Source organism: Antechinus flavipes, chromosome 2 (assembly GCF_016432865.1).
Source record: "Antechinus flavipes isolate AdamAnt ecotype Samford, QLD, Australia chromosome 2, AdamAnt_v2, whole genome shotgun sequence".
Taxonomy (NCBI): domain Eukaryota; kingdom Metazoa; phylum Chordata; class Mammalia; order Dasyuromorphia; family Dasyuridae; genus Antechinus; species Antechinus flavipes.
In genome coordinates this window covers 282,777,153-282,791,878 of record NC_067399.1, presented here as the reverse complement: position 1 = coordinate 282,791,878, position 14,726 = coordinate 282,777,153, and the positions used below count along the sequence as shown (strand labels likewise).

The 14,726-nt window shown below is 33.6% G+C and overlaps 1 protein-coding gene across 4 annotated transcripts in view; it reads right to left on the bottom strand.

The window, feature by feature from the left end:
- The window catches only part of HEATR5A (HEAT repeat containing 5A), a 167,068-nt gene that overhangs the window by 13,265 nt on the left and 139,077 nt on the right, over positions 1-14,726 (bottom strand). For all 4 annotated transcript variants that reach the window (XR_007950563.1, XR_007950564.1, XM_051977285.1 and 1 more), the window contains exons 32-33: positions 13,446-13,718; positions 205-429 (exon numbers count right to left, since the gene is read on the bottom strand). Coding sequence is in view for 2 of the 4 variants with exons in the window: in XM_051977285.1 (XP_051833245.1) it covers positions 205-429; positions 13,446-13,718 (498 nt within the window). In the remaining 2 variants the exon portion in view is untranslated. The remainder of the gene's footprint in view (positions 1-204; positions 430-13,445; positions 13,719-14,726) is intronic.

Below are 14,726 nucleotides of genomic sequence, written 5' to 3'. Positions count from 1 at the left end.
ATGTGAATAATTATGTCCTTAGCTCCCTATCTACATGTGCCTATCCTATGGAATACCTATCCAAGGAATACAGTTATAACAAATGAAAAATTTCAGAATTTGTTATAATTTTAATAAATTTAAGAGTCACAGTGAATTATATAACAGATTATCTTAAAAAGAAGACTGGGCAAAAGTTTTGTTTAAAGACAAAGCCTTAATTACCTGGATCCCAGCAGTCTAGGATTGTTGTTAAAGCACTTCGAAGAAGGTCAGTCCAAGCAGTGTGACTCTTCTCTGCTCGAGCCAAAGGAGACGCCAATATTCCTTTCAAGGCTTGTAGAGCAGCTCCAACAGTATAAGACAATTGGCCTCCAGGTAACCTCACAGCAGTTTCTCGGAGGACCCCAATTATAAGGTACAGAATAGTAGGGAGAACTGAAATGCTTCCTGTAAGATAAAATGCATTTTCCTACTTCAAATTTCATATGTTTATAGTATGCCTAAAAAGCCACATCAATACAGTCCCTTTTATCTCTAACTCTCTGATCCAACCAATAGGATGTAGCAATACTTATTGCAAGTTAAGATACTAAAGGATTTTAATTGTAAAGATTAATGATATGAACTTCTAAAAGTATTTTTAACAATGTTTTTAGTATAGAATTTAATTTTTCATATTATACCTGCTGTTTTAAAAATATGATTTATCTAGTCTTTGGTTAAAACAGGATCTAAAAGTTGTGAACTTCTTAAGACAAGAATTAAATCACCTCTTTGAATAAATCAAAATTGATAGTATTAAATGTCATTATTTATCTCCTTGAGTGATGTTTTATCTGCATTTAATATATTAGTTGAAAATTTGATATAATGGAAAGATCACTGATTTTAGAGTTAGAAAACCAGGAGTAAAATCCTGTTTCTGTTACTACCTGCATGATCTTGCACAATCATTTAATCACTGTGGGCCTCGGTTTCTTATTTGTAAAATGAGCTGCTAAGATAAAGTTTTGGTACACAGTAGGTGCTAAATAAATGCTTTCTGACTTGACTTTCAATTCTAAAACTGATTCTATGAACCAGTAAATCTTTATAAAAATAAAATTCATCAAATATATGCCACTTAGTAATTCATTTTAAATCAACGTGACATTTTTATTCATAGCTTGTTTTTGTAAGACTTGTTATCTATGTGCTTGGCAATAGTACTTACAATCTAGTTTTAAAAAGAGGTAACACACATATAATTGAAGTTTATTTACTTGATCCTTAGATGGCAGTGGGACTATGATTAAAATCTCAATTTTTGCTCTACTTAAGGAAGAAGGAAAGGGCAGATGATTCCTTCTATGGACAATATATCACAGAAAGGAAATGTGGCTAAATTATCAGAAAGAAACCAACTGTATGTAGTTTGTGAGAAAGTGAAACTACAGCTTTGTGCTAAAGTGGTTTCAACTGTGATGACAGAACTTTCATGACCAGTGATGCCTGTCAGTTAAAATAATAATCAATCAGCAAACATTTATTTATTAAGTGCCCACTATGTACAAGTAACCGTGTTAAACAATGAGGATACACAAAAGGCAAAAGCCAGTTTTTGCTCTTAAGGAACTTAGAGTCTAACAGGGAAGATGACATACAAATACATATATACAAAAAAATACACAAGATAAATAGAAAATTGAAAGAAAAGGCACCATAAGAAGAGAGGCTACGAATAGGGGCTTCCTGTAAAAGAAGGAATTTTAGTTGAATCTTGGAAGCCAGGGAGGTTAGTTTTCATAGTAGAGGTGGAAAAGCATTTCAGGTATGGGGCATACATAGTGAGAGAGCATGCCCAGAGATGGAGTGCCTTATTTATACAACAGCTAAGAGGCCATTGTGTTTAAATCAGAGTATGTGAGGGGAAGTAGGGTACAAACAGACTAGAAAGGTAAGAGGGGACTGTGTTATAAAGAGCTCTGGATACCAAATAGAGCATTCTTTATTTGATGCTGAGGGTGACAGGGAGCCAACAGAGTTTATTTAGTGGGGGGATGACATGATCAGCACCTATGCTTTAGAAAAATCACCTTATGATGTATCTGAATGGAAGATAAGTTGGAGTGAGGAGAGACTAGAGACAGGCAGATCCACTAATAGATTATTTTAACAGTCCAAGCCTGAGTGATGAGGAAAGGGATGATGCAAAGGTGAAACCGACAGGCCCTTGGCAACAGCTTGAATAAGAGGGATATGAAGAATCTAAGATGACTTCTAGATGATGAGTCTGAGGGATTAGGAGGATAATGTTGCCTTCTTCAATAGGGGAGATGGGGGGGGGGGTGGAGATTGAGAGGTAATTATAATTAGTCATTTAAACAAATTGAATTTACCGTGCGGACTAGATATCTAGCAGAGAGGCTGGGGCAGAATAAATTTGAGAATCAGCACAAAAATGCTAATTAAGCTGATGAGCACACTAATTGAAGGAGTATAGACTAACTGAAGGAGTATAGAAGTAGAAGAGTCTAAACAGAGCCTTTAACTTTGGTTAAAGGGTGTAATCTGTAGGAGGATTCAGCAAACGAGAAAAAGAAGTCAGATAAATAGAAGAAAAATCAGGAGAAAAGTTATTAGCAGAGAAACTGATTAGCAGCATCAAAGGTAACAGAAAAGTCTAGGAGAATAAAGATTGTTAAGGGCTGCTGAAAGGATTCCTGAACTTATCTTTCTGAGTTGCCATATTTTCCATAAACTCTCAACAGAGCATGCAGGAAAAGCCTTGAATGTGTCAAGGACAAAGCGCCTCCTGAACTGACATAATTTGTGGTTGCCCCCTAAATTGGACTCCTTATGTCCCTTGGGAGGCAAGACAGGTGCCAGATAGGGAACTTGGGTTCCTTTGCCAATAATCAGAACTTTCTTATCTTCATAGTCTCGTGAAGATTGCCAAGAGAAAAGAATGGGCTTTTGCTATCGTCTTGCTCCTCCCCTTTAGAAAGGCTTACCGTACCTTTCCCACTCATGCCATGCTCTTTCCTGTTTTCTCTTCCTCCTACTGTTATGCTGCCATAAATATACTAAATTTTGTAAAGACTGTGATCCCTTCATTTCTCTTGTAATAAACCTGGTTTTCATATAAGTCTTGTACGTTGTGATTGTCTGTTAACAAACAGTGGCAGTAGTGGGTTATGTATAATGAGAGAAAGTGACTGGCACTGAAGATCCAAATCTAGGGCTAGATACTTGCATCTTGTGTGGGGAGTTTCATTTCCCCATTAATATACTGAATTCCCTTCTTTTTGACTTGAATTTCTCATTGCAAAAGAAAGCATGTCGTCTACTTTCTTATAAAGGTAAGCCTTATTTGGTTAAGGATATTATCCCAGTTGATACAGAATTGAGAATACAGTTTGGATTAGTGGGTTAGATGTTTGAATAAAGATAATCCTTTCTAGGGCTGGTTTTGAGAAATGGGGGTCTCCTATTTCCAAGGTGATGATTGAGGTGATGCAGTCAAAGAAGCCACATTCTCCTGGGTACAGACTGACAGAAATAAATAAAAAAGATACATTATCTAAATGTATGTTGTAAGAGTTGCTGGAACATATGTTCCAAACATAATTGGAAATAAAAGAGTTTAGGGTTGTCTTTCTTTTTGTCGATGTGTTCCTCATGGATACTAATGTGTCCAAAGATGGCTTTGTTCTCCCATGGGCCAAATTTCATAGCTATATATGGCCTTAAAATCTGCAGGTATTTTTTTGTTCATTTTAACTTGATTTATAGATCTAAAGCCTATATTAGCAAAAAAAATTTTAGCACTGCTGAGTTTTTTGTCTGTATTCTTGTGTCTGTGCTTATGTCTCCATGTCTTATTAGCCAACTTAGGGTTTTAGAAAGATTGTGTTCTTTTCCTACATTTCTGAACTTTGGTCAAGTTCTTTCCACCCCACCCCCTTCCCTTTCCCTATTTCCCCTCATTCCCTTCACAATGATTACCTTATTGTTTTATACGTAGAGAAGATGATTACAGAAAGACAGGTTTGGGGGCTATTTCAGTGAAAGTTCAAGCCTTGAATTTCAGGATTGGACTGGCACTTAATCGTTAACTGATTCATGAAAATGGGGAAAATCTTTGTGAACCAGGACACAACCAAAAGTAACTGAGTTTAACTGGAATATCTAGTTTGGCATTTAGGGAATCATACAAATTAAAATTAAGCACAGATTAATGTAATTTTTTGGAATTGGTATATACTGTGAAATTGAAAATGTTGCTGTAAGGAAAAAATAATGATGAATGTTGGAGGGGATGTGGGAAAACTGGGACACTGATGCATTGTTGGTGGAGTTGTGAACGAATCCAACCATTCTGGAGAGCAATCTGGAATTATGCCCAAAAAGTTATCAAATTGTGCATACCCTTTGACCCAGCAGTGTTTCTATTGGGCTTATATCCCAAAGAAATACTAAAGAAAGGACAGGGACTTGTGTGTGCCAAAATGTTTGTGGCAGCCCTGTTTGTAGTGGCTAAAAACTGGAAATTGAATGGATGCCCATCAACTGGAGAATGGCTGGGTAAATTGTGGTATATGAATATTATGGAATATTATTGTTCTGTAAGAAATGACCAGCAGGATGAATACAGAGAGGCTTGAAGAGACTTACATGAACTGATGCTAAGTGAAATGAGCAGAACCAGGAGATCATTATACACGTCGACAACGATATTGTATGAGGATGTATTCTGATGGAAGTGGATTTCTTTGACAAAGAGACCTAACTGAGTTTCAATTGATAAATGATGGACAGAAGCAGCTACATCCAAAGAAAGAACACTGGGAAACGAATGTGAACTATCTGCATTTTTGTTTTTCTTCCCGGGTTATTTTTACCTTCTGAATCCAATTCTCCCTGTGCAACAAGAGAACTGTTCAGTTCTGCAAACATATATTGTATCTAGGATATACTGCAACATATCTAACATATATAGGACTGCTTGCCATCTAGGGGAGGGGGTGCAGAGAGGGAGGGGAAAAATCAGAACAGAAACGAGTGCAAGGGATAATGTTGTAAAAAAAATTACCCTGGCATGGATTCTGTCAATATAAAGTTATTATTAAATAAAATAAAATAAAATATTAAAAACAAAAACAAAAACAAAAAACAAAAAAAAATTTCTTCACAAAAAAAAAGAAAATGTTGCTGTAAAATGTGAGATTCCTCTTCATTTTATCATAGCTTTCTGTATTTGAACCTCAAGAAATGTCTTGCTCCTTTATCCATACAAGAGGAGCTTATTTCTGAAAGTAATTTGAAAATGCTTTGTTTCTGCTTTTATGAATAATATGAATAATTATAGAATAATAATTCTATAAATAATATGGAGTCTGACCATTACTTGAGCAGACTAAGTTTTGTAAGCTTTAGAGATTTTTGTAAGAGCTAACAGCATCTTAAAGAATTTTTGGTCTTCCATTTCTTAGCAAATTACAAATGTTAACAATTCAACAGTTTAAATGTTATAGGAATGTTAATAACCAATATTTGTACCTTATGTATTAAATTCTTTAATAGGTCACTGGTATTATTTAACAGCAATTCATACTAACATTTTAAAGGAAAATATAAGGAGAAAACAAAATAATAGATGGCAAAAGGGAAGAATCTGAAGGTAATAAGGAAAGTGTGGATCTTTTTAATGAAAGACAATTTAAGTAGATAGAAAGGGTAGAGAAAGTTTTGGCTTTTTTTAAAGAGGGAAGGTTGTGTGAAATGTCATATATTTATTTTAATGGGAACTGTAATAAAAACTGCTGCTTGAGTTGAAAGTATATAGGAAGAATTTAGCGAGAGCTATGAATAAATTGATAAGCTATAGATTCCTTCTGAGATTGTGAACCCAGATTTGAACTAAATTAAAATGTGCTCTTAAATGTGATAATTGAGGTAGATCAAATCCTTATATCAGATTGTCACTTTTATTATCTTTAGCAGTGGACTGGCTGGAAATAGTGGACCTTATGATATGACATAATGTTTGAAATAAAGAGCATTTATATAAAACATACTATAGTATTAAAATATTAAAATCATTATCCAAGATTTTGTGTAAAACCATTTGGAACACAGACCAAGCATAATTGAATTCAATCTTGTCTCATTTATAGTGAAATATGTCTTTCCAAATTTGATGTTTAAGTCAAAATTTATTACACTACTTATCAATAAGATAAATTGGGAAGATGCATGGATCTGAAACTTGTTTACTAGGTGACCTTAAGCATCTCAGTTCACTTCACATGATTGTTAAGTACCTAATACAATGCCTGCCACAGAGCAAATACTGTAAATGTTAACTGTTGTTATTAGTTCCTTAAATAGATGTGATTACTTTTTGATATCATATTTAATAACTTTATATGAGATTTTTGGATATTATCAGTATACAGTGCTATTGGTGATGAGATGCCTGATTTTCTGTGTAATTTGGAAATGCATTCAACTGGACTGAAGTCATATCTGTTTAGTAAAGGGCTTGTTTGAAGTTTCAAATATATCATATTGTTTATGATTTGTTTTCTAAATTTTTTATATTGTGCAAATTAGTAAACTTTTATGTCACTTAGGTCAAGTGCTTTTTATAACTTGGATGTAATTAGAGTATGACAAAGAAACTAAAAGATAAGAGGAAAAATTGTTTAAAACCAGTTATACTATTTTAATCAACTTTGCTAATATTGTTTATACTGTTTTGAAAATGCCATTTAGGGCACTGGATATTTCTACCTTTGCCTGTAGTTAAGAGGGAGTTACATTTACAACTATTTGGCTATCACTTATGAAAGTGCAAGAATGTTTTAACTAAGCTATTCTGGGTTATTACCATAATGTTAAAAACCTACAATTGATAATTGAGTATTGTCTGAGGAAAGAAGGGGATGAGATGAAAGCCTTATCTGGAATGATTCTGCTTATTCACAGCAGTCTGCCTTGAGGTTTGAATGTGTGTAGCAAGGTTAGTCTATTCTATCTTGCTTGGGGATGGGGATGGAGACGGGGGGAGGAAGGAGGTATGAAGAACATAGCCTACAGCATACAGTAGTTCTAAGGGTAGATGGGATGGACAGGCAAGAAGAGAGGCATCAGGTTCAACCCTTCTTTGTTGATTCCCCTCTTTTCATAAACTTGTCAGGTTCCTGGAAACCATATGTGTGGGCAAGGTCATCAGCCCTGGGAAATAAGTTAGTTTGGTTGTGGAGTTACTAAATAATGAACTTGGCTTGCTGAGGATGTAAAAGTTTATGTATAATATTGAAATGCTTTCTAATGATTGCTCTTTACAACAAAACAAATTTAAACTTGAGAAGAAAAGAAAACCAATGAAAAATGTTAAGTGAAATTTCTTACATATTCTTTGAATCCTGGTAAACTTTATTGCTGATTGCAACTCCATGAGAGGAAAAATTACTATTTGCAACCCTAAGCTGGGATTGGTGAAACTTGCCATTTGAGGTAAAAGCTCTGATACAACTGATAATATTTTGAGTTTTGAATTCAGGTGTAGTTGTCTGATGAATCACTAAGTTAGTAATCTACCAATTGAGGGAAATGCCACAAGCTAGTCAGAGGCAATGTAACCCTCATCAGATCGAGGTTTGTATCTGGGAAAAAGCTGAGACGTCTTTGGCCTACCCTAAAGTGGGAGCCTTCAGGATCAGTTTCCCCATTATGTTCCTTATGAACAGGAATGTTTCCCACCTGGCTATTCCTGAAATCTGGCTATGAAGTGGAATTGTTACTACATAGTTGGTTGTCAATTATGATTCTTACTTGAAGTCAAACAGAACTAAAGATACTTTATCCTGCCATATGTGTGTTGAGTCTTTATAGCTAATTTCTACAATCTGAGCAAGTGGTCAATAGAAGACAAAGGAACAATACAAGAATGTAAAATCTTGCTATTTTCAATACAAATGTGTAGTTATTCCATATCCCAAACAACTAGATAAATTAATATGTGGGCTTGTCATATGCCTGCTGATGTTTACATAGTTTTATGTAAATATATATGATGTAAGAATAATTGGGAATTGATACAAGTATTTGTGGCACCTAGCTGTCACTCTATTAATTACTGAAAATAAATCAGAAACATCTTCCATTGATTTGAATAAGGGAATTTTAGTGTAATCAATTTTCTTAAAGAGGGTATAACTTATGGAATATTTTGTGTTACATCAATGAAAAAGTCAACTTTATTCAAGTTTATTACCAATGTGGAAATAATAATTGTTTATATTGTGTGTGCTGTAGTACAAATTATATTTGGCAACTAAGAGATCATTAGTAACTTTGGAAAAAAAGCAGTTTTGATGGATTAATAAGGTCAAGAAGCCATATATAAGAAGTTAAGAGAATGGGAATAGCTATAGTAGAGGTACTCATTGAAGATAAATCTAAAGTGAACTCAATCAGAATGCTTGGAAATTTTCTCCATCTTTGTTCAGCGGCATGTGTGTAAGAATGAAGGTAGGAGATAATGGGAATTATTCAAAGTTATGGCTTGGTTAGGTGTTAACTGGCTATATAAAGAGGATAGAAATGGAAGTTCTGACAGTGTAGAATTGAATTAGTTAATGAGGCAGAGCAAGATGGGGATAAAAAGAGAGGGTAGTTAACACAGGGGAGATTGCTTGAGAGAGAATTGAGTGGTTAAGGATACAGTGCAGATAAAAAGTAGGTGTTTTAAGGGAAAGCAGAGGGAGAAATAAAAAGCCACTAATTTATGGTCAGATAAGGAGATTTTAGAATTTTTGAGAGAGATAGTATATTTGTCAGTGACAGAAAGATCAAGATCTGTGTGTGATTATGGTTTGAGTGGAGTGGAATAGTAGCTCATGGGAAATGAGTAGGTTGAGTAGTCAGGATGTTGAGGGAGAGTCAATATATGTATATTTAAGTTCCCTAGTATGTTGACAGAAGATGGGAAGAAGAGAAAAATGTAAGCCATATTTTAAATTCCATAAGGAAGGAAGATTAAAAGGGGAGAGGATAAGAAACTTGAAGCACTCTAGTTGCTGTTGCTGTTATCACTGTCATTTGGTGCCAGACTGGCTGAGGTATTGAAAAAGAGCTATTTGGAGAGAAAAAATATAGGTGTCCTATTAGCCAAGAGCAACAAAGATAACATTCCTCTTCTACCTCTTCTTCTAAGGAGTAGGTTTCCAAACTAAAGCTTGTTTCTGCTTTTATAAAGTTTATTTTGTATGTCTTTCTACCCACAGGTAAAGACTGTGCATTTAATTTGCTCAAAGGTGGCTAAAAAGAAGACTAAATTCAGCTACCCAGAGAAAGAAAGAAAAACCTGTACTGGAAGGAATTCTTTGGGCAACATCAATGAAAACCTTTGGGTACCATGCTAAGCACTAAAGACTCAAAGAAAGGTATACAAACTAAAGAAGTTCTTACTTATTGGTTATTAAATTCCCCCTAAGCAGAGACTGGATCAAATATTCCACTGAGCACAATGGAATCAAAAGTATGGTGGAAAGAGCTTTTTCAGTATGTAGGGATCTCAGGCAAATCTTTGCCTTTGATCTCTTCAGAAGAAAGTTAACTAGCCTCATCTCCCCAGTCCCATAATCTAAGAAGAGCAGTGATTTTTTTCAAGCACAGGATTTTTTCTTGAAGGGAGGAGCTGAGAATGTGGATCTAGCCACAGGAGTTAGAGAAGCAGCTGGTTTTCCTCTTTAGCTAAATAGTTTCATACCACTGTTAAGCCATATGTGAAGCAATTAGAGAACATAACAGTATAAAATTAGAGATTATGACAGCTTAATTGTGCTATTATAGATAATAAGTATAATAGGAGTTAAATAAAGCAAAGATTACTATGGGCTTCCCAAAGGAGACTTGAATTAAGGGGGCTTTTAATTATGGGGATAACGGGTTTCAAATCAACTTGACAGTTAAGTATTTAATAAGATATTGTGCTGGGCACTCTGAGTATACAACTAAATAAATCTTTATGGTTCAAGGAGATTAAAAATGAGAAGAGAAAATAAGGACACAGATAGAAATAAAACAAATTAGAAGAAGAGATGCACAGAAGTGGTAAAATAAAATGATATGAGAGTTCTGGGGAGAGATTATTTCCAATTGGGGAAATCAGGAAAACTGCTTCATTAATGAAATAGCAAGGATTTCAAAAGTCTAGAAATGTGTTTGTGTTAGAATTACCTTCATTTACTCTGAATATAGCTACTACAGCTAGTTATTTGAATTTTGTTTCACTCATTATGACACACATTTATTATTCTTTGAGAGCAGAGGCTGGTTGTTTTTGGCCTTCCCCAGTCTCTAGCAAAGGGGGTTTAATAAATTTTTCCTGAATGAAATCTGATATAGTACAAGTCAAAATACTTCTTTATAGAAGTATATAAAATCTTATCAAAATTTATATGGAGAAAAACTTTCCACATATCAAAGGTTAGTTTGGAAAATAGAAAACAAAGCTGCCAAAGGTGAATCTGCATGTCCAAAGCAGGTATGACCAAAATCATGTGGGATTGGGCACAAAACAGAAAATTAGATCAATAAAACAGAATAGGGAACCCAGAAGAATGAAATATATACCCAAACTTGGTGTCTAATACATACATAAAAACTTGGGAAGAATTTATTATTTAACAAAAGTATTTGGAAAAATAATATGCTAAAAATAAATTTATATTTCACATCATGTAAAACTGTAAGTGTGAACAAAATCATTGACTTATTTTTTTTTTAAGTCTACAAAGGGGCAGCTAGGTGGCGCAGTGGATAAAGGACCAGTTCTGAAGTCAGGAGGACCTGAGTTCAAATTTGACCTGAGACTTAATACTTTCTAGCTGTGTGACCTTGGGCAAGTCACTTAACCCCAATTGCCTCAGCAAAAAAAAAAAAAAAAAAAAAAAAGTCTACAAAATGGAACATATATGTCTCATTGTAGAAGGGATAATTATTATTAAGATAAGAGATTTAACTATGTAAAATTATATGTAGTAAGACCCAATAAAATTAAATACAGATTAATTTAAAATGTCATACTGTATCATATCACTATATCATAACAATGTTTCCTAATATTGGGCTGTCTATTGTCACTAGGTGGCATAGCAGAAAGAATATTCGGGTCAGGAAGACCTGTGTTGAATACTGCTTTAGATACTAGCCTTGTGATCTTAGGCAAGATATTTAACCTCTGCCTCAGTTTCTTCATCTATATATTGGGACAATGATATCTACCTTCCAAGGTTGTTGTGAAATTCAAATGAGACATGTGCAAAGAATTTTAAAATATTAGATAAATGTTAGCCATTGTTGCTGATATTATAATAATAGGCTCTTTTTATACCATTTTGAATATACTTTGAATTTTTAGAATTGCATGCATACAAATATAATTTGTGTCACTCTAGGTCAGTAGTTGATAAGAAATTTAATATTGAACCAGCCCTGCATTCCTGGTATAAATCCTACTTGGTCATAGTGTATTATCCTGGTGACGATTTTCTGTAATCTTTTTGCTAACTTTTTATTTAAGATTTTAGCATCAATATTCATTAGGGAGATTGGTCTATAATTTTCTTTCTCTGTTTTCAGCCTACCTGGTTTAGGTATCAGTACCATGTCTGTGTCATAAAAGGAGTTTGGTAGGACTCCTTCAATCCCTATTTTTTCAAATAGTTTATATAACATTGGAATTAATTGTTCTTTAAATGTTTGGTAGAATTCACATGTAAATCCATCTGGTCCTGGGGATTTTTTCTTAGGGAGTTGATTGATAGTTTGTTCTATTTCTTTTTCTGAGATGGGACTGTTTAGGATATTTACTTCTTCCTCTGTTAGTTTGGGCAAGCTATATTTTTGGAGGTATTTTTCTATTTCATTTAAGTTGTCGAATTTATTGGCATAAAGTTGGGCAAAGTAACTCCTAATTATTGCTCTAATTTCCTCTTCGTTAGTGGTGAGTTCTCCCTTTTCATTTTTAAGACTAACAATTTGATTTTCCTCTCTCCTTTTTTTAATCAGATTTACTAAGGGTTTGTCTATTTTGTTGGTTTTTTCATAGAACCAACTCTTAGTTTTATTAATCAATTCAATAGCTTTTTTACTTTCAATTTTATTGATCTTTCCTTTTATTTTTAGAATTTCAAGTTTAGTGTTTGACTGGGGGTTTTTAATTTGTTCCTTTTCTAGCATTTTTAGTTGCAAACCCAATTCATTGACCTTCTCTTTCTCTATTTTATACAAATAGGCCTCTAGAGATATGAAATTTTCCCTTATTACCGCTTTGGCTGCATCCCATACATTTTGGTATGATGTCTCATTATTATCGTTTTCTTGGGTGAAGTTATTAATTATGTCTATGATTTGCTGTTTCACCCAATCATTCTTTAGTATGAGATTATTTAGTTTCCAATTATTTTTTGGTCTACTTCCCCCTGGTTTTTTGTTGAATGTAATTTTCATTGCATCGTGGTCTGAAAAGGATGCATTTACTATTTCTGCCTTACTGCATTTGAGTTTGTGGTTTTTATGTCCTAATATATGGTCAATTTTTGTATAGGTTCCATGAACTGCTGAAAAGAAAGTGTATTCCTTTCTGTCTCCATTACATTTTCTCCAGAGATCTATCATATCTAACTTTTCTAGTATTCTATTTACCTCTTTGACTTCTTTCTTATTTATTTTGTGGTTTGATTTATCTAATTCTGAGAGTGCAAGGTTAAGATCTCCCACTATTATAGTTTTACTGTCTATTTCTTCTTGCAGCTCTCTTAGTTTCTCTTTTAAGAATTTAGATGCTACCCCACTTGGTGCATATATGTTTAATATAGATAGTGCTTCATTATCCATGCTACCCTTTAGTGATAAGAAATTTAGACATAAGATTTGTTTCTAAAATAATAGGGAAGATTTTAAGTTCATAATTACTTTCTCTATGTTACAGAGTTAGAGTAATTCTTAATGTTTCAGTGTTATAATTGTTGATAATAACATATTCAAACAATTTTTTTTTAAAAGCATGATTTGGATCCAAAGCAAAATGGTTGTAATGTCAAAATTATATCCCCATTCAAGGAAAGGACAATAAATAATATAAAATTATAATATAGCAAACTACCTGACTCTCCCATTTTATTTTTAAGCCATTATGTTAATGGCTTTCATTCACTTATTAAAAAAAAGATTTTCAATTATGGGAAAGTCTATTAATCTTCTGTTTTTTATAACAACTATCTCTTGTTTTCAACATTTTATATTACAATGAATCTAAAAATGTCATATTGTTAAAGAATTAAAAACAATAGCTAGATTTCTAGCTTTCAAACTAGTTTAACAAAAAGATCAGCATCTAGACTTGATTATCTCTTAAGATCATTTCCCACTTCCCAATCCATATAATAAAATCACATATCACATCCTACCTTCGGGAGAGCATACTCCAGGAAGTTCTGAGAGGATAGCTAATGCTGCTGAAACCAACTTATTTCCATCATCTGACAGAATCTGTGCTTTTGTAGTTTTTACTCCTGGACTACCGGTGAGTTTAGGATTTAACTCTGGAAGTTGCCGGACCAAAATGCATACACATAGCTCTAATGTTGCAAACACCAGAGATCTTCCAGGTACCAGTCCTCCTGTATCCTTTCCTTCTCCAAATTCTGGTAGGGTTTCCTTTTCAGCAGCTCCATCATCAACTACAACAAATAAAAATTGTTTGACAAATATTCTAGCTTTTGGTTTGCTAAAGTTAATATTTATGTGCCATGTCTGAAACAAAGTACAATCATGGAACCTATTATTTAAAGGTCCTATTATTTAAAGCTATGTTTCAATAGAAATAAAGAATATTTTATTCTTAAGTTGGGTGCTTTAAAATATTTTCTATTTAATTGATTAACCAGGTGGACACATAGGTGGATACAAAGATATTGTAACAAATATAGTTGTAGAAATGGCTTCAATGCTATTAAAACCTGATAGCTAAGTGAAGATCGCAGAATTGGAATAGGAAGGAAATGCCTCACAAAAATCTATAATACTTTTTTTTTTTTTGAGAAAATTGGAGTTAAGTGACTTGCCCAGGGTTACATAGCTAATAGTTAAGTGTCTGAGGCCTGGATTTGAACTCAGGTCTTTCTGACTCAGGGTCAATACCAAAATAATAATTTCAAAGGCAGTTTCACTCATAACTTTCATGAATCATTCTAGAGATGTGATTGTCACACTAAGGGGGCACTTTACAGATCTGAAGATAAATGATTTAACATGGCAAAACATGTGCTGGCCTAAAGAGTTTCATCAGTACTTTCTAAACATGCAAGTAACTACCAGTAGCCAAGACAATATTGTATTAAATAGATATTTTCTTCAATATTCATTAAAATTTCAAAAAATAAAATTTGATCTATAAATTAGTATTTTTTGTTTCTGCAAGCGACAGGCCAAAATTAAATTGTAGAAATGAACCAGAGTCTATACTGGCAAAGGGAATAAGCTTTTATTTATTTATTTTTATTATAAAAGCTTTTTATTTTCAAAACATATGCATAATTTTCAACATTCACCCTTGCAAAATCTTGTGTTCTAAATTTTTCCCCCCTCCCTTCTCTCAAAACTTTCTTCCCTAGACAACAAGTAATCCAATATGTTAAACATGTGTGATTCTTCTATACATATTTCTATAATTACCTTGCTGTATAAGA